Source organism: Lepidothrix coronata, unplaced genomic scaffold (genome assembly GCF_001604755.1).
Source record: "Lepidothrix coronata isolate B3197 unplaced genomic scaffold, Lepidothrix_coronata-1.0 Scaffold306, whole genome shotgun sequence".
Lineage (NCBI taxonomy): Eukaryota > Metazoa > Chordata > Aves > Passeriformes > Pipridae > Lepidothrix > Lepidothrix coronata.
In genome coordinates, this window is record NW_016690486.1 from 522,994 (window position 1) to 544,867 (window position 21,874).

Consider the following 21,874-nt stretch of genomic DNA (forward strand, 5'->3'; position numbering starts at 1 on the left):
ATGTACTACCTCTTAATTAAATATCCCTAAGCTTAATACAGATTCTTGAAAAAATTTTACCTTCCTCCATTCTGGTAATACACAGTTTTTCACTAAAATTTAAACTCACATACATGAGATTTGCACTATGAAAAAAATATAATCCAGTCAACTCTTTATTGTCCATGAGGGTGTTGTTACAAATGCATCATCTGTCACAGGACTAGTCAGCTTTGCTCCACTGGAAATCAACTGATGACAAACTAGTCTATAGTTCAGTTACAAAATAGTGTATTATTCTCTATAAAAGAATTGCTAAGTCTTTGTTAAAATAATGCACACCTTGTCCTTGGATTTATTAATACAAATAAAATTGCTGCATACATTCTCACTACACTGTGGACAGAATTTGGCATAACAAAACTGTGTTATAATCCCCCACGTGTTTTGTTTCAGTAATTAATACTAGAAGATAAAATTTCCCTAGAAGTATGCAGCTACTAATAGGAAACATCTACAGAAGCTGAAAGTATATATGAAAAAGGTCACTAAATGAAGTTAGCCTCTAGCCACCAATAACTACAGTTAGCAACTATTTCATTGCTGGTTGGTGGACTCTGTTAAATTAATCCCTGACATTAAGGGATTCATTTACTCTAGCTTTTTTCACTTATGAAAAAAATTACAAAATGCCTTTGTTCCATACTTTCAATAAAAGAGTTAAAAGGATTCTGCTTGAGATATGAAGTCAAACTACTCTTGCAAGTACAAACAGCAAGACCTATATAGATAACGATATATCTCATAGCTGTAGTGACTTTTGTAACACTTCATGATTTTGAAATATTTCATGGTCTTTTCAGTTAAATAATAAAAGTACACGGCATTCCAACAACTTCATTAATGCAAGTTTCTGAGCTGTTCTACAAATGGCAAAGTATCAGTTATAGCACACCAGTGAGGCAGGAAAAAAAAAAGGTATGCACTTGAGATCTTTCAGTCCAAGAAACCAGTTCAACCTACTGCAGTGCTTCTTAAATGAAGAGGCACACATAAGTGGTAAATTAAAGGCGTGAGACAGAAAAGAGGAAAAGAAGCAGTTCTCAATTATCTGAAGCAATGTAGGGTCCTTGGATATTACGAATCATTCAACAGCAGGAGCATTGACTTAGACTTATACCAATTAAGATACAGCAGTATGATGCAACTTCAATTTCTAAAACTTAAAATCTTCTTTCACTTTAATCTAGTATTAACAGCAGTCTTTCCACATTAGCAAATGCAGTTAATCCAGTCATAAGTCTTTTCTAAGATAAATGTATTTTCAACTGTCATTGTAAAGAAGATTCTTTAGATCTTAAATAACTGTAGTAGATTTTTCTGAACTTTTTCTAACAAAAATCTCAATTTTAGCAAACAAACTGTTTAGAACTGAATTCTCCACGGCAGGTGTTTGCCTCATGTCAGCTAAGTGTGGTGGGGAGATCAACTAAATAAAGCACTAATCCTATGGAAAATTATTTTGTTATGCAAAAGCATATCAGAATGCATATGCTGAAGGGAAAATCATGTATTCAATTTTACATGAACATTAAATCAGGTACTTCCTAACTCCACACAGCCCTAATCTTCTCTCCATGCCATTTGGGTCGCTGTTTTTTCATTAATTTTTCCATTTTACTAGTGTGTACACAAATATGTAAACAAGATATGCAAGTAATTATTGAGATGAAATAAACTGAAGTGTAATAGTACATAAAGTATTTTTTAATAAATTCACCAGTAAACTACAAATGTTTCAGCCATTTGTTTATAGAGAAGCATGGTATTAGTATTTTGGCAAAGACTAATACTCAAACAAGCACTCATTCCTTCTGTTTTTAAATGGCTTCTGATGTTTATATGGAATCAAATCTCCATATATGCATGAAGACAGTCAGATACAGGTTTTTTTGTCTCAGACTTTATCACTAAGATTTCTCAAAAAAAAGGAAATACTCTTCTTTAAGTCTAAACAGACTAGATAGGTTGAATATGATCATATCTGTATTTCATAGGAGTTCCTATCTTTTTAAATAGCCTGATATCCAGTTCATGATCAATACCTAACTGTCCAAAGCCAACACTGTATTCCTCTGTAATGATGGCATTCAAAAGCTGTGCTGTCATCAGTATCCAAAATTGCAATGAAATATTAAAACTTCCATACACACTACATTCACATCTTCAAACTATAATACATAAGTACAGGACCAAACAAAAACATAGCTCAAACCTGATAATCCTGTTTCTGACAACTGGAAAGGATTAGAAAGCAGCAGGGGAAATAGACCAAGCTTAAAGTACAAGTCTAGTTTCTAGTAAAGTAGTTCTTGAGTTAAGAGACTTCCTATGCTGATGTTCTACCTGTATTTTTGCATTTAATTTTTTCTCCCAAATATTTGTCCAATCCTACCTTAAATGTATTTATAATTTTAGCACATGCAATACCTATGGCACTGAATTTTACTCTTCAATTTTGCCTTACGAAAAAACACATCCTTGCTTATTTTAAAGCAGCTAATTTGATACATATTCTTATTTTACAATATGAATAATTATTTCCGAATCAACTTTCCTAGGCTATTTGCAATACAATACTCTGGAATTTTTTATTTCCAAGCTGAAGGTCTTACCGTCTCAGGTCCTCCTTGCATCATCACCCTGTACTTTTTCTTGGTAAGCTTCACTCCCTTTCAGAGTGAATGACCACAACTCCATTCAGTATTTGAGGCTTGAGGGCACCGCGATATTACCATGGTACAGTGATTTTTTTCTACTTTCTTGTCTGATCTTTTACTAGTCCTTTCTAATAATCTAGTTGTCTTTCTGATTACTGCTGAGTAGAAAGCTATCATTTCCACAGAAAAATGATGCTAAAAGATTTCCAGAACAGTTTCAAGTAGTTTAGAGTTTGACACTGTGTAAGCACAGTTGAAAATATTTCCCCCATGTGCATTATTTGACATTTATCAGTATTGAATTGCATGTAATTTTATTTTCCTTTCACTATGTATCCGGAAACCTTCTGCAACTTCTATGTCAGTTTTAATTTTCACTGATGTGAATAATTTAGTGTCATCAGTTAGTTGAGTCACCTCCCTTTTCTGGATTACTTGTAAGTAGCATATGCTGCAACACATCTTTGTAAGGCAACACTCTTAAAATACCTAAATTTTTAAAAACTGATCTCTATTCTCAACTTAGCAAATTTTAATTAGTTAGAAGTTGATCTGTTTGAAGGCAAGAGGGAAGGGCCACTAATGGATTTGAAGTCTTTGGTACGTGACTTTGTCAAAACCTTTTTGGAAATTCAAGTATTCTATCTGAAACCAAAACATCTGTCTCCATAATGTTCACTAATTTCTGCAAGGAAAACTCTACTAATGAGGTATGAGCACCCAGCAAAAGCTGTATGCACTTTTCAACATTATTTTATTATGTACAAACCCCAGATCTTTGGAGTCTGCATGCTACTTTAATCCTCAAAGAAGAAAGAGGGACAAGCTACAGTTTCAGAGCAGTGAAGTACTCATCACCTACTAGGAAGGGCTTGAAAGAGAGAACTGTAATTTCAGTCTTTCTCTACATGTCTCCACGGTTCCAGAGATGTCAGACATGAGTCCTGCACCCTAAATATATGTGCCAGTTTTGTTAGAAACAAACATTGCCTTAGCTTTACTTAACCTCACCAAGCAAAGTCCAGGCTTCACAAGTACCCACTATAAAGCAGTTGTAACACTGCAAGTGGAAGGATCCAACACACTAATCCCTATTTAGTGGGAGGTACCCCCTAAGAATGAAGGTGGAGAACTAAAATTCCATTCACCTGTGCTACACAGCAAGGATGAATTCAACTATTGAATGTATACATTTGAGTGCCGTGCTGTTCTCAAGTGAAAATCAGACCACAGAATTAAGCTTACATATAGAAACTATGCTATTCATTATATGCAGCTATCGTATCCAAATTCACAAATAACTATGTTCATTACTTTCAGAGATTTTTCTAGAGGTATCTTGTTTGTTTTGGTGTGCTTTTGTTTAACTTACAACTTGCCACTCAATAAAGACTTGGACTTGATGATCCTTGTGGGTCCCTTCCAACTCAAAATACTCTGTGATTCTACTGAGAAATATCTTCTCGTCCTTTCTTCAAAGCAGAACATACCAAAGTGAAGACCATCAGCTCCCAAAACTTTTTTCCAGTCACGTGTCAGAGCTACAACATCATCAGCTTGACATTTATTCTCATTAAAATTCCACATAAAAAGGTACTGCTGAAAGTGACTATGGAATTAAGATTGTCCTGCTTTCACGTTTCTTAAAGCATTTGCTGGTGGCACAGCATACACCTTATGTTTTCATATCACCAGTAATCTCTCAGAATGTAATAGAAAAAATAATCTAATGCATGTTAGAATGGATTGGGAAGAAGGATGACACTTGTGTAATTTTTATTTAAAATTCCTCAGAACTTCAGAATCCTCATTGAGGGTTGTTTTTTCTTCTGGGAAGAGACAGCACTGATTGACTGACTCAGTATGTCAATTAGTAGAGAAATGGTTTCATGTCATCTGGATTAGTTTAACGGACAGAAAGCCACATGGGGTGTAAAATTTTCATCTACTTGAAAAGGGAAAGTGGTTGAAAAAATTCTGTACAATATGTTCATATAGTCATATCCTATATTGACAAAACTAAGGTGTCAGTGGTTAGATCAGAACAGCCTGTGGATGAAGAACATCACTGATGCTGAATCAAGAAAAAAGCACTTGCAGAAGTTTCTAACCCTTATGTTGTCATCTTTGGTGAAAGTAATAACTCTCATATTGTCAAACAGTAGATTTCCATGTCATATAGCTTTTCCCTTGACTTCCTATCAAGCAACTCATCATGTCCGGGGTGCTTTTATTTTAGCGTGATTTATAAAATAAGTTTTAAAACCTTGAGGAAGAGAATCACTGCTGACAACTTTTGCCTTAACCAGATAACAACTTTCATGCTTCAGGTAAAAGATCATCTGTGCATTACACAAATCATTTTTGGGAGCTAGTTAGAGTATAGAAAGGACTCCCACAGGAACTGCCTGCCATCGTGAGCCTCATCACTGCTCTAAGTGCTCTGAATTAGCATATGTCTTTTTTTCAGGCAAATAAATATACTTAACATAGAAAAGGAAAATGCAAATGATACAGTCAGTACAGAATTATTCAATTTAATTATATCTAAATATTTATCAAAAATTGGATAAACAATATTATTATAACACAGTATCTGAATTTAATAAATATTTTTCCATTTTAGGCAGGTGGAGGAAACAGGCAATTGGCCTTCTGCCAGTTTGAGAAATTGGGGTTTATATTTCAATCCAGTCTGTAGAGACTCTTCTTGATGACCTTCATCATTATAATCACATACCCGAAAATCTAGTTCTGTCAAAAACTGCACAGTCACACAAACTGTTAGTCTTTATATCTTGTAACAATGCACACAACTGGAAGCAAAATGAAATTACTGCTCACTGCTGGCATTCACTTGACCACTTTCAATTAATTTCTGTTGACTTTATCACACTTTGCCATATCTAATACAGTCACTCCCAACAGAAATGAAGTTCCTCAATAATTGGCTTCAGGTTGATGGTAATCAGAAATTTGGTCACAAAAAAACTAATTTTTTTTCTTGGTTCAAAGTACAAATACAAAGGCAAATCAAACATGAACTAAAATCCAGAACAAGCAATTCTTTGCTTTTCAAAGTGGGAAAGAACCTCAGATGTTGCTCCTAAATTCCTGCTAAATTATACGATTTCCATTGCAGCTAAACTAAAACCAGAACTCACCTGAAAAACTTTCTGTTTCTGCTTGCTCAATATAACCTTACTTTTTATTAAATTAAACATCATTAAAAATGCATTTTATTTCTTGTTAGAGACTTTAAAGCAATGTCATTGTAGAAAAAAATGCATCCTCTCAAGAAGGTTTTGGCCTTTCCTCAGCTCCACTCCCCAAAATCGTCTTTGCAACCAACTTTGTCTAAATGAGCGTCCAATCTTCTGATCTTAGCCTAGGATTCAAATTTCTCTCCAGTAAAAGAGTTTCCTATTGACCACTGTTATACTTAAATATTGATCTGGAAGCTTGAACGTGTCTTGCTTCAACATTTTAAAAACGCACTAAGTTCTACTGGATGCTGGCATTTATATTCATAGATTCCAGTCATGCTCACATAGAAGCAATTAGAAGATATCCCCTGAGTAACAACAATTCCAAAAATAGTCTGTATGCATCATAGAAGATGAAGTATCACTTTCCTCTAAAGTAATGTATGCTGCACATTCAAGTATAATTAGCACACTAGACTTCATAAATAGTATTAAACTAATTACTGTTCACACCACTAGTGGCAGATGTGGTTAGAGATTATTAATTACAATGGACAATTTCATGAATTTAACATAGAAAATGCAAGGCGATTTCTCCACTTTAATTTGAGTCTAAATGATTATTTGCTGAGTATCAGAAGGGCTCTTTTAAATTACGAAGAACTGTTATTTATGAAAATGAGTGAGTGAAGTAATAGATTTTCAAAAAAAAAAAAAGCTGTTCATTGACAAGGATGTAAATCTACACCTATTGTAAATCAGGGAAACTACAAAAGTAGTATGCCTCAGAAGTACTGGACAAGGAGGAAGTCAGGGAGGAAGTTTTATCTCTAGCTATGTAACTGATATGCTCATATGGATTTAAATAAACATCTAAAACTTCCAACACGTGAGATGAAGTAAACTGTTCCCCAGAAATCTAGATACTTCAAAACTCATCTACTGCCAGTCACGGGTTACCTAACAGAGACTGGGATAGTCACTCTCTGGCTTCACTAAAACATTCTACTGAACGTGGGGATTGGTGCAGGGGAAGAAGAGTTGTAAAGAGGAACTATCTCCTTGGTGCTATTCCAGGGAACCACCCCCCAGACCATTAAAACTTAAACAGGTAGGGGAATTTTATTTAATGTGCTGACACGCTATTGTTATCTCAGTAAATGTTGATGGACTCCCACAAAAAACGGTACATATTTCTGTCACTATAAGACACACTGATAACCCACAAAAGTAAAGCAATTATTTTTTAAAATTGAGGTGATTCTAGAATGATACAGATATAACATAGTGAGAGGCAGGCTGACAGGCATGTAGGGAGATATCAGTAGGCATTCATACTTCACCTACACTTAACATTTCATTCCTAGGACATTATTTGCCATATTAGTTTAAAGTAAATTGAACTGTTCAGTTCTGTACTAGTTTTCCTCTGACTATTAATTGGTTAGCTTTTTTGCATAAGGATCATTTTCTTGAATACACTCTTTTGTGAGCATAATGAAAAAAATCCCATTAAACTTATTTAAATTCAAATTTATATTTTGGATTAATTTTACTATTTTCACTTATTAAGACTTTATAATCTAAATATGTGCACATAAATAGAATTCAACTTCTAGAAACACTCAATTTCTAAGATCACCCATTCTTATTTAGCACAATCCCTAAGATCTGTCATTCTTATTTATTTGCTAATGCCTTTCTTCATATAAGTGCTATATTGAGTGTGCCTTTAATCTAATTCCAATACAACACATAAATTTCAATTTGAATCAAACAGTCATCCCAGTAAGTATGGTGGGTTATACTTTTGGTGGGAATTTAGGCACAAAAATGCATTGGTATAGGTTACAATGATTTGTCAAACATTGATTCAAACATTCAGACCTCCTGATTTCCTGACAACTGTTTCATGACATAATTGTTCTGTCTTCAGCTAGCTTAGCTAACAGTAGAATCTTTTAACCAAAAACTTCAAAGAAAACAAACCTTAGTGATGTAAGAAGCTTATAGCATGTGGGTTTGGTAATTGTAATGCAGTTTTTGAGTAAGAAATCTGTTACACTTAAAAAAGCAAGCAAACAGCAACAACAACAAAAAAACCCCAACACCATAACTGAAATTGTTGATCTCATCAGGAAGAATATGATGGAATGGGATCAATCCTGAGGTGGTCTTTCCAAGCTATGTTAAAAGCATAATGACAAATATACTAGTGATATTTTCACTAATATATAGCAATACACTTGCTTTGAAGCTGAAGAAAGACTTACAGAATCAAGAACACTACTTTTAAAGTTTAAGTCCTTCTAATTCTTGCTCTAATTTCCCAACTAAATACAGTAAACTGAGTCTGAATGCCTTGCTGCTTCTTTGAAAATCTCTCTATAAACAATAAGTATTTCTCCTGTCAAATAGAATCACAATACATTTTAAGCCATGTTTTAAACAGTTTCTAGATCTTCAAAATATTCTATTTATAAATGGAATTAGGCCTGCTAGCCCGCAACTATTTAAATTGTTGCCACACTTACAGTCAAGTGATGGATTGTCAACAAGCTGGGATGCTCTGTTACTGCTTCAAAGGTCAAGAAAGTAGTCTTAATCAATTCTTCTGATGCAGCTTGCCCTAATGGTAAAAACCATCATATTTCCTTATAAAATGCAACCGTTATAATACCTGCATATTAAAGTACTGCAGTATCATAGGTTACCTCACCTATTGCTCTGTCCAAGTTTATTTCTCCTGATTCTATCGATCTGATGAACTCCTACAAAAGAAGCAGCATTTTATGTTAAAACACTTAAGGAACAAAAATTAGGAAGCATAATCACTGAACAATTACAACAGGAAATTCTTTAAGGAACTGTGTAAATACAAAATGTTAATGCACCTATAGAAATACTTTCATAATAATTAATTAAGACTGAAAGTACTAATGATCTAGCTGTTCTAATTCTGCAAGTCTGTAATGCTGCTGGACATTTAAATGTGGAGTACAGTAAGGACTATTAATCTGACTCATATCAGGAATTATAACATTTCCAGCTAAATAGACAGTAATGAAATGTCTTTATTTTTAACAGAAAACTGTAATTTCTTAGAAGACTTTGAACTACCCTGGAAATGGCTATGTCAAAATAACTCACTAAAATGACCAAAGACCCCTCAGAAAATGCAATTTTCTGTTATTTGTACCATCTTTTTGATCTCCATGCATACTACACACATTATAGATACAGTTACACACAGAAGAACATGTAAAAAATGCATACAACTTTCTATAAAATAATCACCTAAATTAGTCCCCACTTTAAGGAACAGGGCAAGACAATATTAATAATCTGGGTTAAGTAAATATTTTACAATTAGACTCACTATTATTTTGCTTTCATTTCTATGCATAGCTGTTTATTTCATGGGGATGCAAAAGCCATGTTATTAACATTTGCTAAGGAAGAAAAATTCTCAGCAGAATTTGTAGAACGCTCTTTTTAACTAATACAGCATTTAAGAAAATGGTACTTGTTTTATATTTCACTACCATTTAAAATTTTGTTATTTCATATTAAATTGGCAGAAGTATCTACACGGGTTATCTTTTTTCACAGTATGTAAGAAACATCTGAAGGATTCTTCTCTAATTAAAAATAGAGTTAGAAACTCATTATATATTTCATTGCTTAAAAGCATCTCAGAGGCAGTTATAAAAAACAACTGCTTCTATAAGAAAAAAGTTATCTTCCTGATCATTTGAAAAAAAATTACTAGGTATTATCTAATTAAGTAGTTTTGGAAGAGGGCAAATTATTTTGTTTGCTCATTTTAAGACAGTTTCACACCACCATAGTCTCAAAACTAATTTGTAAAAATCAAAGTAGTTGGTGCAAAATTTGTTCTGGCTACTAATGTTTATTTCCTTAACTTTGTATTAGAAACACAAGAAAGAGATGCACTAATTTAAGAAAAATGCAACTATCTGGGGTTTCTTAAGCAACAGAGAGAAATGGTGTATGTGTGTTTCACTACAGGTGATTCTGACCAGTTGGAGCCTGCCATTAGCTGTGCCTTTGGGGCACAGTGTGTCCTCCATGTATTTATATTCACAGCAGAAAACATGAAAGGACTGTCCTGACTCCCTCTCAATCTCTTTGCTCAACGCTACTGAAAATTACAGTGATGATAGAAGTAACTTCAAAGCAGCAAGGAAAAAAATTCTCCATGAACAACCATTGCAGGAAAATAACTTTTCCTTCCAGATACCAAACATTTTTCTGCTCCTCATAATTTCTTATTGTTAAGAGTAAGATTTTTGAATAGATCAGGAAAAAAAAAAGAACGAAACAAACAAAAACTGAAAGACTGACTTGCTAAAGTCTTAGAGGCCTCGGTTATAGCACAGTACTTTGAAAAAGTACAAGCTGATGATTGAATGTCCCTTTATAGATGTCAGTGGGAATGTTGCTAAACACAAAATTCCAGAGTTGCCTGACAGAATGGATAGTTACTCTCTCAGATGGAATTATATTAGTCATATAATAACACAGTTACACAGTTACATAAAATGGATTAAAATGTGATATTAATTTTTCAGATATACTACTTTCCTCCCCTTTTTCATGCATAAATTAAACTAGTGTATGTAAGGTCCTGAATTGCCTTTTTCAATGGAGACAGAACAAGATGCAGGAAATATTGAGTAATCTGCTGCTCCTTGATTTGAAAGGAAAGCAGTGCTAGTACAACTAGCCTGACTTCCTCAGTCAATACTTCAAACAAGCTGGAGTAACATCAAAAGAAAACTTACATTATAACTGGTCTGTTGTACCTAAATTGTTGACAGAAGAATTTCACCTTCAAGAAGGTTGATTGAAAACTATTAATAAGTTTAATACTTAGTTACAAACGCTTCAAAGGGATAAAGGGTTTTGTAATTCAAGATCTACAGTTTAAATTTTTTTCCACCATTTTAATGATAATTTTTATACAAATATTTTAGTAGAGCTAAATTAAACTCACATTTTCTTGGAATCAAGACTCAAAGGAGAAAGAGAAGGGAATCTGAACATATAACTTGAATCTAATTGTTTGTAGTAAAGCATTTCTTCATGCTTTTGTGGAGGTAAATCCCTAGTTGTCATTTATGAACTCATGCACTTAAAAGTATTTGCTTAACTCTGAAAACACAATTTTAGAATATTCTTTTATCATCATTTAGCAAAAACAACTGTTTTCATATGAAATTACATTAGAACTATACTACTTCATTTCTGCTATACTATCCTATGGCACTGTTAAAAAATTATTTTTTTATAGCTAATGTCATAAATAGGTTACAGATGTAAACATGAGACAAATATCTTAGCTCCATAGCTTTTCATCAACTAAATACAGTGTAAAAGTACTGGCAAGAAGAAAAAAGTGACAAAAGGAAACAAAACCTTAAATATAGATTAGATTATAAAATTTCTCTTTCATTTCTGCTCAAAAAATACTGGCATGAAATTCTAGAGAGAATATTCTATGTAATTTAGAGCTAAACTTTTATACTCTAAAATAAATCACACAAGAAATTCTCAGTTTATCAAATATGTGCAGAGTTTCCCTTTGACCCAAAAAGTATTTTCTGATTATAAATAAAGTTTTGTATATAATCAAAGCTTAAAACATATGTTCAGAAAAAAGTCCTCTCTCCAACTTTGAAATTTAATGTAATTTTATTACATTAAAGCAATTCCCAAAATTTTATGCATAGGTATTGTAAAAAACATTTAACTTAGATGGTTATACTCACAAGTAAGGTGCCATAGTTGAAAAGAAACTCCTTTGTGATTATCTGGGGACGAAATACCTATTTGAATTTAGCCAAAATTGGAAAAAAAACCTGTTAAATGCGTATCTTATGACCAGAAAAAGTAAACCAACTATTTCACATATTAAAGAAAAAAGAGGACAAAATATGTACTTGCTGCTATCACTAGAGATGTTTTACGATGCACAAAAGTCAGATGTCTTTAATGCTGTTTCTTAGCTGGAATACTCATCAACATACCTACACATTAACAACAGTTTTATTTTATTCATTCTGATCACAATCAGTAGAAATTAGATTTTGAGAAAATATAAGTTTGTCCTTTGTTTAACAAATTTTGAGGGGGGGAAACTACCTGGGATGTCACAAGGTGAAGCACGACAGGCATCATAGGAAGGCACATCTTCAGTTGTTTGGCCTGAACCGTTGATGGGTGTTTACGTCCCGAGACATTAGTTAGGGCAGTGAGAATGTCACCTACAGAAAACAACATTTCAGGCTGATTCAACATAAGTGCTTCACTAAACAACAGCAAATGACATATAAAAGATCTCTGTTTCAGTAGCCTCTGTTCACTCCTGTCTTCTCCCTCCTGCTGCAAGTAGTGTTCATGTGACTGTATGATAAATCAGGCTGATCCAGCATTTCTCTTCCCTTGCTCAGTGTTCAACCAGGTCCATTTCCTACTCTGCCTACAGGGACAGGCACGCAAAGGTGACCTCTGGTAAAACCTTGAGGACAGAAATATGAGGTGGGTGGTGAAGTAAAGGTGAAATTACCCCTCTTGGCAGAGTGGACTTAAACTGGCTTTTGGTGACTACATATGCATGGAATTATAGTATCGAAATTTTATGGGTGCAATTCTACTTCCAGTGAAATAAAAAGCAAAATTCTTGTGACTTTCAGCTAACTAAGAACTGAACGAACCATGATTAGTGGGTGACATATGCTGAAGCAGTATGTTTTCCCTGTAGCATAGTTCAACTGGAAAAAAGAAAAAAAACATCCTTTCCCCCTGCTCAAAAAAAATCCCTTCACCAGCCATGCACACACATATTCTCATGCACAAATTTAACCACGATGCAAGTGCGCTAAAGCTATAGGAATTCTCATAAAAGAGGTAGCACCAATTCAATGAGAGAACTTAGTTGCCTCCATGACAAACCTCAGATACAATAATAAGTGAACAAAACTTTAATTGCAATATTGAAAATTATGCTTCAGGTTTCAGAAGAGACATATAAAAACCAAGGAACATTATGCTAAATTTGTATTACATTACCTATTATCTAAGAAAAGCAAGATCTTTTCTGCATGGGGTAAAGAACAGAAGCAGCATGAGAATAGTCAAAGCTCATATGCAAGGAAAGAGAAGGAAAACTCTGTCTCTATAACCTGAAAATATTAAAAGCCAAATGCTGTCTTGAAAGAACACTTACTGTATTTTTCCCTTAAAAGGGAGCTGTTCAAAGCTGTAAATGGGAAATCACAAGACATTAAACAGATAAAGGATGGTATTCAGTATTTTATATGATTTTCAGGCCAGAAAAGGCCCTTCCTTTCAGAATAAGTCAGAGTTTAATCATGTTGAATAATACCAATGCCTTTCTTCTGCTCCCATGGAGTTCAGTTTTCAATATAAGCAGAAATGACAGAGCCTGGAACTAAAGTAGGCTGTAAAAGACTTAAAGTAGGCCTTAAAGACTTGACTCATTCGCTGCTGAAGGAAAAGCGTTGCTTAAAACTCTCCCAATACATAAACCAAAACACTATTTTTTCATCGATACATTTTTGTTTTAAATTACACACAATATCGTAATTCAACAAGAACTCTCTGTGGTTAGTAACAGCTTACTGAACAATCTACTTTCTATATTGTAGGGACTATATAATCATCACATTAGGTAATTCTGCAGTTGATAAATTGATAGATATGGCTACTTTCACTTTTAGCGTGATCTAAGCAATTTATATCTACTTCCTAGAAATAGGTTAAATGTTATAAATGCAAAAATAAAATTAATTGCTTATTTATAACAACTGGAAACTTTTAAAATTATCCACAAGATTAACAATTTATTTCATTTGTTTAAATGTATCTTTAAGGCCAATTTCTACAACTTGTTAATCTATTTGGTTTATAGCTACATCTGGTGGAAGAAGATGGGATCAGTAAGGAGCTTACATAAATGCATATTAAAAAAGCCAGCTAGGATTAATTTTAAATCAACAGTTAAACTGCTTTTAACTGTTCCAGTTTTCAAATCTGATTATTTTTCTTAGGAGCCCATGCCACCTCAAGCAGAACATGTTCTCTCATCATATTCACAGCAATAAAAAGCCTACTGACAAATGTGGATAAATATGGATACATAACTTAAGATTAAGGAAAACAATCAACACACAGATCTAGTTTGGAAAAGAAAGGAAAACAAAGTGTAAAAATTATGCTTGATATCAGTTGTCAACAATGCATTGAAATTGTAAATCAGTAGTAAACACGTCTAAGCAATTGATATATTATGTATTATAATAATAACTATATATTTGATGTATTCAACTTTCAGATTCTGAGGAAATGTCAGGGCCTGCTATATTAGTTGCATAAAGCACATATAAACAGTACGAGGTAAACTGCTGCCTCAAACATTTAGTCTGAGACTTCCATCCTGAAATATAGCCAATATGCAAACCTGATATTTAGTTAGAAAAAAGGGATCAGATGTTTGCAGTAAGGCAAAAATTTGCATTAGCATAGGAAGTAAAGTTTCTTTTAAAATAGCAGCATGACATTTAGTTTGCTAACCTTTGCAGTGCTACCACTTCATTTTCAATATCCTAGCGATAATGTAGAAAAGATGAAAAATACATCAGGTATCATCTCATCAGAAAATAATTTTATGAAAAAAATGCTCTTATGCATGAGCAAATCAGTCTCAGATATCTAAAACAACTGAAGTATCTAGGTTGAAACTTTCCACGAAAATTGCCTGGAGCAAATACTCAACACATAAGTTTCAGGGTAAGTGATTACCACGTACTCAGAGATATGCCCTATTGCATCTCTCTTAGCTCTCTGTTTTGTGGGGTAAATTTGCTCTTAAGTTTTACAATGTTTGGAATACCTTTAGAACACTGATAAAACTTCTGACTGAACTGACAGGGTAAACTTACTATTTCACAAGTACAAAACATTAATATAGGAAATCATGCATTCCAGTACAAAATATGTGATCGTGACACAACTACAAAACTTCAGGAAGCTGATAGAATGCAAACTTTATGTAATCAGACAATTCAGTCTTTCCACCTGTATATGTAAGGAGATATTTGGTTCTTGAGGGAGTAAGCAAAGGTAAGGTTTGTTCAGTTTATCAACTGAATTTACCTAGAATTCCTGGCAGCTCCCGCACAATGTGATAGATGAGAAGATCCAGGCATTTTGACAGATATTCACTGCCACCTTGCTGCTCTTTTCCTGATGTGGTCTTCCTGCTGTCTCTTTCAATATAAATCACGAGCCTGCATTTAAACAAGTGCAAAACATTACCTCTCATAACAAAAAAATAACTCTATCTCAAAAATACTACTGAATCAGACATTTTTAGTATCTGTGGTTACAATCAGGATGATACATTAGTTTTGGCTCTGTATTTTTTTAAATTTTAGACTTTTCTTTTAATATAGATAAACTTTAAGAATACTACAAATTACTCAGTCAAGGAACACAGGGAAGAAACTCTTAAGCTACTTTAAGTAAGCGCAACTCTACTAGTTTAAATTAATATGTGATGCTAATATAAGGAGTGAATCTCTCTGCAAACTTAAAGACTGATTACAATCTACTTTTGAAATACACAACCAACGTGTGCAATGATGCCTTAAGCCCCTAATGGTTTTTTATTTTTCTAATATTGGTAAGCCTTATAAGTTTTATAAGTAGGTTTTAAAAGCAGCAGCCTCCCTCCTTTTGTCCCTTGTCCCTTTCCCTTTCTCTAGCACTCTTGTTTACACATTCCTTAACCCTCTTACCCCATTCTATACTCCCTATATCAATCCTACTCCTGAACACAGCAAAGATGTTTAGTCTCTTGTCAAGGCAAGGCCTAGATTGTTGGCAGAACAGCATATCAGGGCCTAAACCACAGAATACGGTCAAGAATTGGGTAACTATGTACCCTTTGTGCTCTGAGAAAGAGGAAGGTGGGATGAATAGGGGGTCCTGAAATGCACCCCAGACTCTTTTTAAGGGGTTGGACCCGGGGCGGTCCACAGTAAAGGTCACAGGGTGGACACATCTGGGATTGGATGGAGGGTATTATAAAATGTAACATCTCAGGCATGGCCTGCGCGCGTCTTGTAACATCTTAGCCTTGGCAAATAAACCCTTTCTTATCTCACCCCTAATTAACTGCTCTGGAGATTTTTTCAGCACCTAAATTCCACGGTAACAGCAATATGAGCAAAAGACTAATGGCATTCATTTTCAACTCGTAGGAGTTCCAAAAGCAAGACTAATTCAAGTCAATGTAACGAGATCAATCTTTCAATCCAGAAAAATCATACTACATAAATCATACTACAGCCCATTAAAATGTTAGCACTAGTTGGAACAGTCATATTGAAAGAGATAAAAGTCCAAACTAGCCTTACATCCTTTTTCTAGAAATCTGGTGTTCAAGATTTCTAAAGACAAGCTCAGTGCTCACATTCGAACTGGCAAGTGCTGTGTGGCTATGCTGTTCTGCAGAGTGACATTTCTCACAGTGAAATGGTAACTGATTTATTAGACAGTGGCTAACTTACAAGAGATTGCTTTACTAATACATGTGTAACGGAATGCTTCAGGCAAAATTTTACAATGCTTATGTGAATAGACAGAAGGGCCAGACTTCCCTTTAGGGGCATAATATTGACATCTTTGTTTCACATTCGAACTCCCTCCGGGTCCTGTGCAAAGAACTATCAATCACTGGTGAGTGAAATCCATGATCTGGATTTTAAGAATGTACTTCAGTACTATCTTTTTAAATACATTTCTTATAATCAATGTTCTTTTATAGAACTATGAAAATAACTTCTTTCTATACTACCTCAAGTGTACATAACAATACTGCAGGACTCACAAACACAAAATTTTATTCTAGGGAATATGTCTTTCCATCAAAAAGCTGATTTACTCAATGAAATAAAAACTACTTAGGAATGCATTTTGCAGAATTATGTCTCACATGACTGTTATTGAAAACTACAGTCTTACCCTTCCTAACCTGGTCTACAGAGACATAGAGAAGTCAAAAGACCCATTCAGTAACTACTTTTCACCTCTGTAATAGCCCAGAAGCAACACAATTCAGCTGCACTTCTCAGAGACCACAAGGACATCTTTTATTTTTCTTGTAATCTCTGGAAATTGCATTAAATTATAAGGAATTTTGACCTGTCTGTTAGAAAAGAACTACCTAAAAATCTGACGTCGCACTTCAAATAGAATTTTCCTTTCAAAAGCTTTAAATTTTTTAATATAAAAATTTGAATGTTTTAAATTAAAATGGTAAAATCCTTCAAGCCTTTCCAGACAACAAATTAATTTTTACTCAAAAAAATGTTTAACTTCGAAAAGGGCAAAATATCAGAGTTTGTATGGATTTTTTTCTTTAAGAAAGCACTTCCATGATTTAGCAATTATCTGATTCCATATATGAAAATACATTTAGATTTGTTTAAGTTTTACTTGAAATGGGCCAAATAGATTTCAACATGAGTGGTTTTATTGCTTGGGAGGAGGAGGAGGTTCTTTTTTTACAAAAGCATGTTTTATTAGTTAATCACACTTGGGAAGCATAAAAAGTAGGTTCATTTATTCCAAGAGTGTAAAGATAAAAAGTTTACATAAACTCATGAGTTCTCTCCTTTGTGTTGTCCTTCCCATCTCGAAATTGTCTTTCATAGAAGCGTTTTCTAAAAATATGCACAGCTATTTTTTCCCCTGATAGTCCTGTTTAACTAAACATTCTCTCGAGACAATTGTGAAGACAAATATTGTATAGGCTAGAAAGCATTAGGGTCTCCATTTTCCTTCAACAAATTCCTCAGTCTTATGTAGAACAATTCATCAGTTACTTTTATTCCCTGAAGAATCTCAGTATTCTCTCTAATGAGCAAAACTAGGCCAATAGAAAAATGTTTATTCAATTAATTTAATGCATGTTTGTCTTGCACTCAACAACACATAAAAACATGTAGGTATTAGTATAAATAAGTTAAATATGATGAGGAATAAACCACTGTCTATGAAGAAGCAAAGGTTTGATTTTGGAAAAAAATTCTTCAAGTATCTGTACTGCAAGATAGGCCATCAGTAAGCTTTTACACTAAAAAAGGAAAACAACCCAAGTTTTTTTCAAAAGAATGCGAAGAATGAAGCAAAAAGTGGAGAATTTCAGAGTTAACAATCCTGAATGATAGGAAGGAGAATGAGGTCTACTACTTAAGGAGTAAGAACTGTTCACTTAAAAAGATGACCAACATGAAGAAACAAGATTTAGTCACTCAGTAGATTGAGCAGAGATGTGATAAGACATGGCCTAGAAATATAGAGAAGTCACTGTAAAGAGAAAGAAACTGCACTGTTTTCTATGTTTAACCTACAGAATCTAAATTTCAATAAGAAAAGAACTAGAATTTTTGAGAGTTAGGAATAGCACACAATTAGTACAGCTGTCAAAAGAAGGTCATGGAATACCCACCAATTTGCAATAATTGTTAAAAAATATTTCTCAAGCATAATAAACCTTGACCTGGATCAGAAGGTTAGACTCTGTCAAAGGACTCTTTAAGAACTTTTTTCCCTTCTATCATTTTTACATTTGACATTTACCCTCAACATCCTTAAAATCAGCTTTAGATATCAATAACGTTCAGCTACAGCTTTACCAGCATCTCAGCAGGGAGGAAAGAATGCATGCAGCCAACAGCTGACTGAACCTAAAACCGGGAGGTCTCTCACTAGCAGCCTTCTCCCTGCTTCTCCCTTCAGCCCACTAAGTTCACAGAGAATGACGGATCTTCAAGCAACTAAAGAAGGTTGTGCATGCTTTGAGGACACATACAGTCCATTTACCGCATGAATTCAAGGACTAGCTGTTACTTTTATTATTATTATTTATTATTGTTGTTAGTCAACCTTTGGCAACAGAAAAGGATGAAGATATTTAAAGGATATTTAATATAGCTGTATTGCGTATTTTACAGAGATGTAACAGTGGATGGCAGATCGTGCTAATAAGAGGGTCAATCCCCATTTCTTCCTTTGTTTTTTCTTTTTAATTTTATACGAGTTTGCTGAGTTTTTTGATTTTCCCATTTGATTGAGCACCAAGCTTTTCTGTTCTTTTCCTCACTATTTTTCTAGATTAGTCTTAGATGTATAAGGCAATAGGCTCTGCTAGATGTGAGATTGTAGGTTTCCACACAAAGCTTTTCCATTGAGACCATATAAGATTTGAAAATTTAAAAAAATATGGGAGGTGGGGACAGGTAACAGAGAAAGATTTTGTTCAGAAATTATGCTGTTGTGCATAGTCAGGTTTTTGCAGACTGTGAAAGTCTGTCAGAAATACTATCCTATCCTTCCACAAGTTTCCATCTCTGCAGACAGTAAAAAACAACAGGTTTAAATAAATTCTTTTGGGAGGAATTTCAATCTCCAGGTCAGTCTCTTTTCACGGTCGGTCTCTTTTCACCTAGGAAATTCTCTGAAACCATTTAGATAAAAAAAGAACAATTCAGAGAGGCTATTTGGAAATTACTACTAATTCAGAAAAGGGTGAAATTAAAAGTTTCAACAAAACTTCAAATTGTATCCCTCCCCTCAAGAACAGGTAGCTCGGCTTTTGGAAACTAAAGAAAAAAGAAGGAGACTAGAAAACTCAGTGCAATTAGCAAAAGAAATTAATTTGCATAGTGTAAGCAAACTTTATTTGCATAGTGTAAGTGCTACTTCAGCCTAAAAGGTCTCATATCTTCACTAGCTGTATCAAATGTGGAAGAATAAAAGGTATGTAATAGACTACCATGGAACAGACAGAAAAAAGAATAACAGGTGAATTGTACCAATGTTGTGTAACAAAAAATTCACTTGAAAATTGCATTTATTATTACATATAAATGCTTTTATCCACAGATCTCAAATTCTCAAAGTACTTCGGGAAGTCCTAGAGAAATTTTCATTGGTGACATTCATTGTCAAGGTCTTGAATTACATACCTGCACAACAACTAATTTAATAATTTTAAAATATGCTAAGATAGATTTTGAGAATTGGGGGTTACACAGGTAAGTAGTCTTAAAATTGTATTCAAGGAATCAAGACTTGTAACATGGGGTACTTGTCATGTTCCCAGCCCAGAGGCATCTTTATTGCTGGCAATGAAAAGGGGGTTTAGCCAGTGCCTACTTCTGCTGCCTTCTATTTCCTGATACCTGTGCAAAAACTAGAAGAAAAACACAAGGAATAACATCTTGATAACACCAGCACGGATAAAATAAGCTTGCCTTTACACTTCCTCTTCCCCTACTCCCCCTTCCCTTTTGCTTCCTTTCACTCTCCCTCCTCCTTTCCTTGCCCTTCCCTCCCAGTGAGTGGAATAATGACGAGAATGCTATTTTCCTCACATGCCACAGCTTTTTCAGCTTCAAAACCACTTGCAAGGACACATATCACAAAGTTTACCAGTGGGAACAGGATTTTATTGTCTGAATTGTCAGTGAAGAAATTAATGCACAACTTAAGACCATTTCTTCTTGTCCTATGGCTCATTACTTGAAAAAAGAGAGATATCCCCCTTGCTACAATCTCCTTTCAGGTAGTTGCAGAGAGCAGTAAGGTCTCCCCTGAGCCTCCTTTCCTCCAGGCTAAACAACCTCAGTTCCCTCAGCTCCTCCTCATTAGACTTGTGCTCCAGACCCTGCCCCAGCTTTGTTGCCTTCTAGGAAGAACAGCTCTCCAGAGCTTTGGGGTGCTGGCCCTGGGGCAGTCCCCATAATAAGGAGGGGGCTGTTTTCAGCACAGATCCAAAACACAGCCTCCTAGTAGTTATTATGAAGAAAATTAACACCATCCCATTCAAACCCAGCACATTTACTAAACTAAACAAAAGCCTTTTTCAATGCCAAACTGAACAACATTTAACTCAAAGCTGTAGTTATATGCAGTGTTGCCATGACACAGTTATTAGTGTTTTATCATCTGCATCATCCTTTAAGTGATGTACACAGAAAAACTGCCTTATATTGATTATCGTTATCATAAACAGATTTTACCATCTAAGGCAATATAAATCCTGTTATGAACATTAGCTGCAACTGCCAAAGACAAACCATTAAATAGTCGGAGTAGTTGCACATTTTACTACATACTCTTTATATTTATCAAATCAAACACCTTCATAAAGAGAACCTGAGTATATCAAATAGATTATTGCTTACTGTACTAGCAATTTTGAATTGATGAGTCTTAATTTTGAAGTAATTTTTCTGTCACAGAACTGGAGACATTTAACTAAAATACTCCAACAGAAATTTAACAGTGTAAGTCAATGAGTATCCAGTATCTCTACTGGGTTTAATAAGATTCTTCCAGAGTTCATGATATTATGAAAGTAGCTGTCTCCACACTTAATAGGTCCTTTCTTCTCTCTGTAACAAGCTTACTTTCTGGATATAAGATAAAGATTTTAGGTTAGATGATCTATTCCATCAAGAGAGATACTGGTCACTAACAATTATGAAGATAATCAAGAAAACCAGTTTGTCAATTCACTAAACTGCTATAAGGCTTTCCTATTGTTTTACCTAATGTGCTACAGTATGTATTGGTCCCTAATCAGCTATGTCCAGAGCACCACAATAAAACAGCAGAATAAAGCCAAAAATCACACCCCAAATTCACAACACATTGTCTTCAGAAAGGATGCCCATCAGAAAGCATTATAAATAAAGCAAATTGATGATAAAAATTATTACATTTCTTCTCTTTCACATAATATCTTAGGTATAAATAAACAAAGAGTAACTGTCCATGCAGGATTTCTGTCAGACATTTCTCCAAATACACAACAAGAGTACTATGTGCTATATAAGTATATGAATAGCA

General features: G+C 34.3%; 1 protein-coding gene across 9 annotated transcripts in view; it reads right to left on the reverse strand.

The window, feature by feature from the left end:
• Window positions 1–21,874, reverse strand: part of ULK4 (unc-51 like kinase 4) — a 236,108-nt gene that overhangs the window by 130,973 nt on the left and 83,261 nt on the right. For all 9 annotated transcript variants that reach the window (XR_001878447.1, XR_001878446.1, XM_017837568.1 and 6 more), the window contains exons 23-27: window positions 15,107–15,240; window positions 12,074–12,195; window positions 11,701–11,757; window positions 8,625–8,676; window positions 8,440–8,534 (exon numbers count right to left, since the gene is read on the reverse strand). Coding sequence is in view for 7 of the 9 variants with exons in the window: in XM_017837568.1 (XP_017693057.1) it covers window positions 8,440–8,534; window positions 8,625–8,676; window positions 11,701–11,757; window positions 12,074–12,195; window positions 15,107–15,240 (460 nt within the window). In the remaining 2 variants the exon portion in view is untranslated. The remainder of the gene's footprint in view (window positions 1–8,439; window positions 8,535–8,624; window positions 8,677–11,700; window positions 11,758–12,073; window positions 12,196–15,106; window positions 15,241–21,874) is intronic.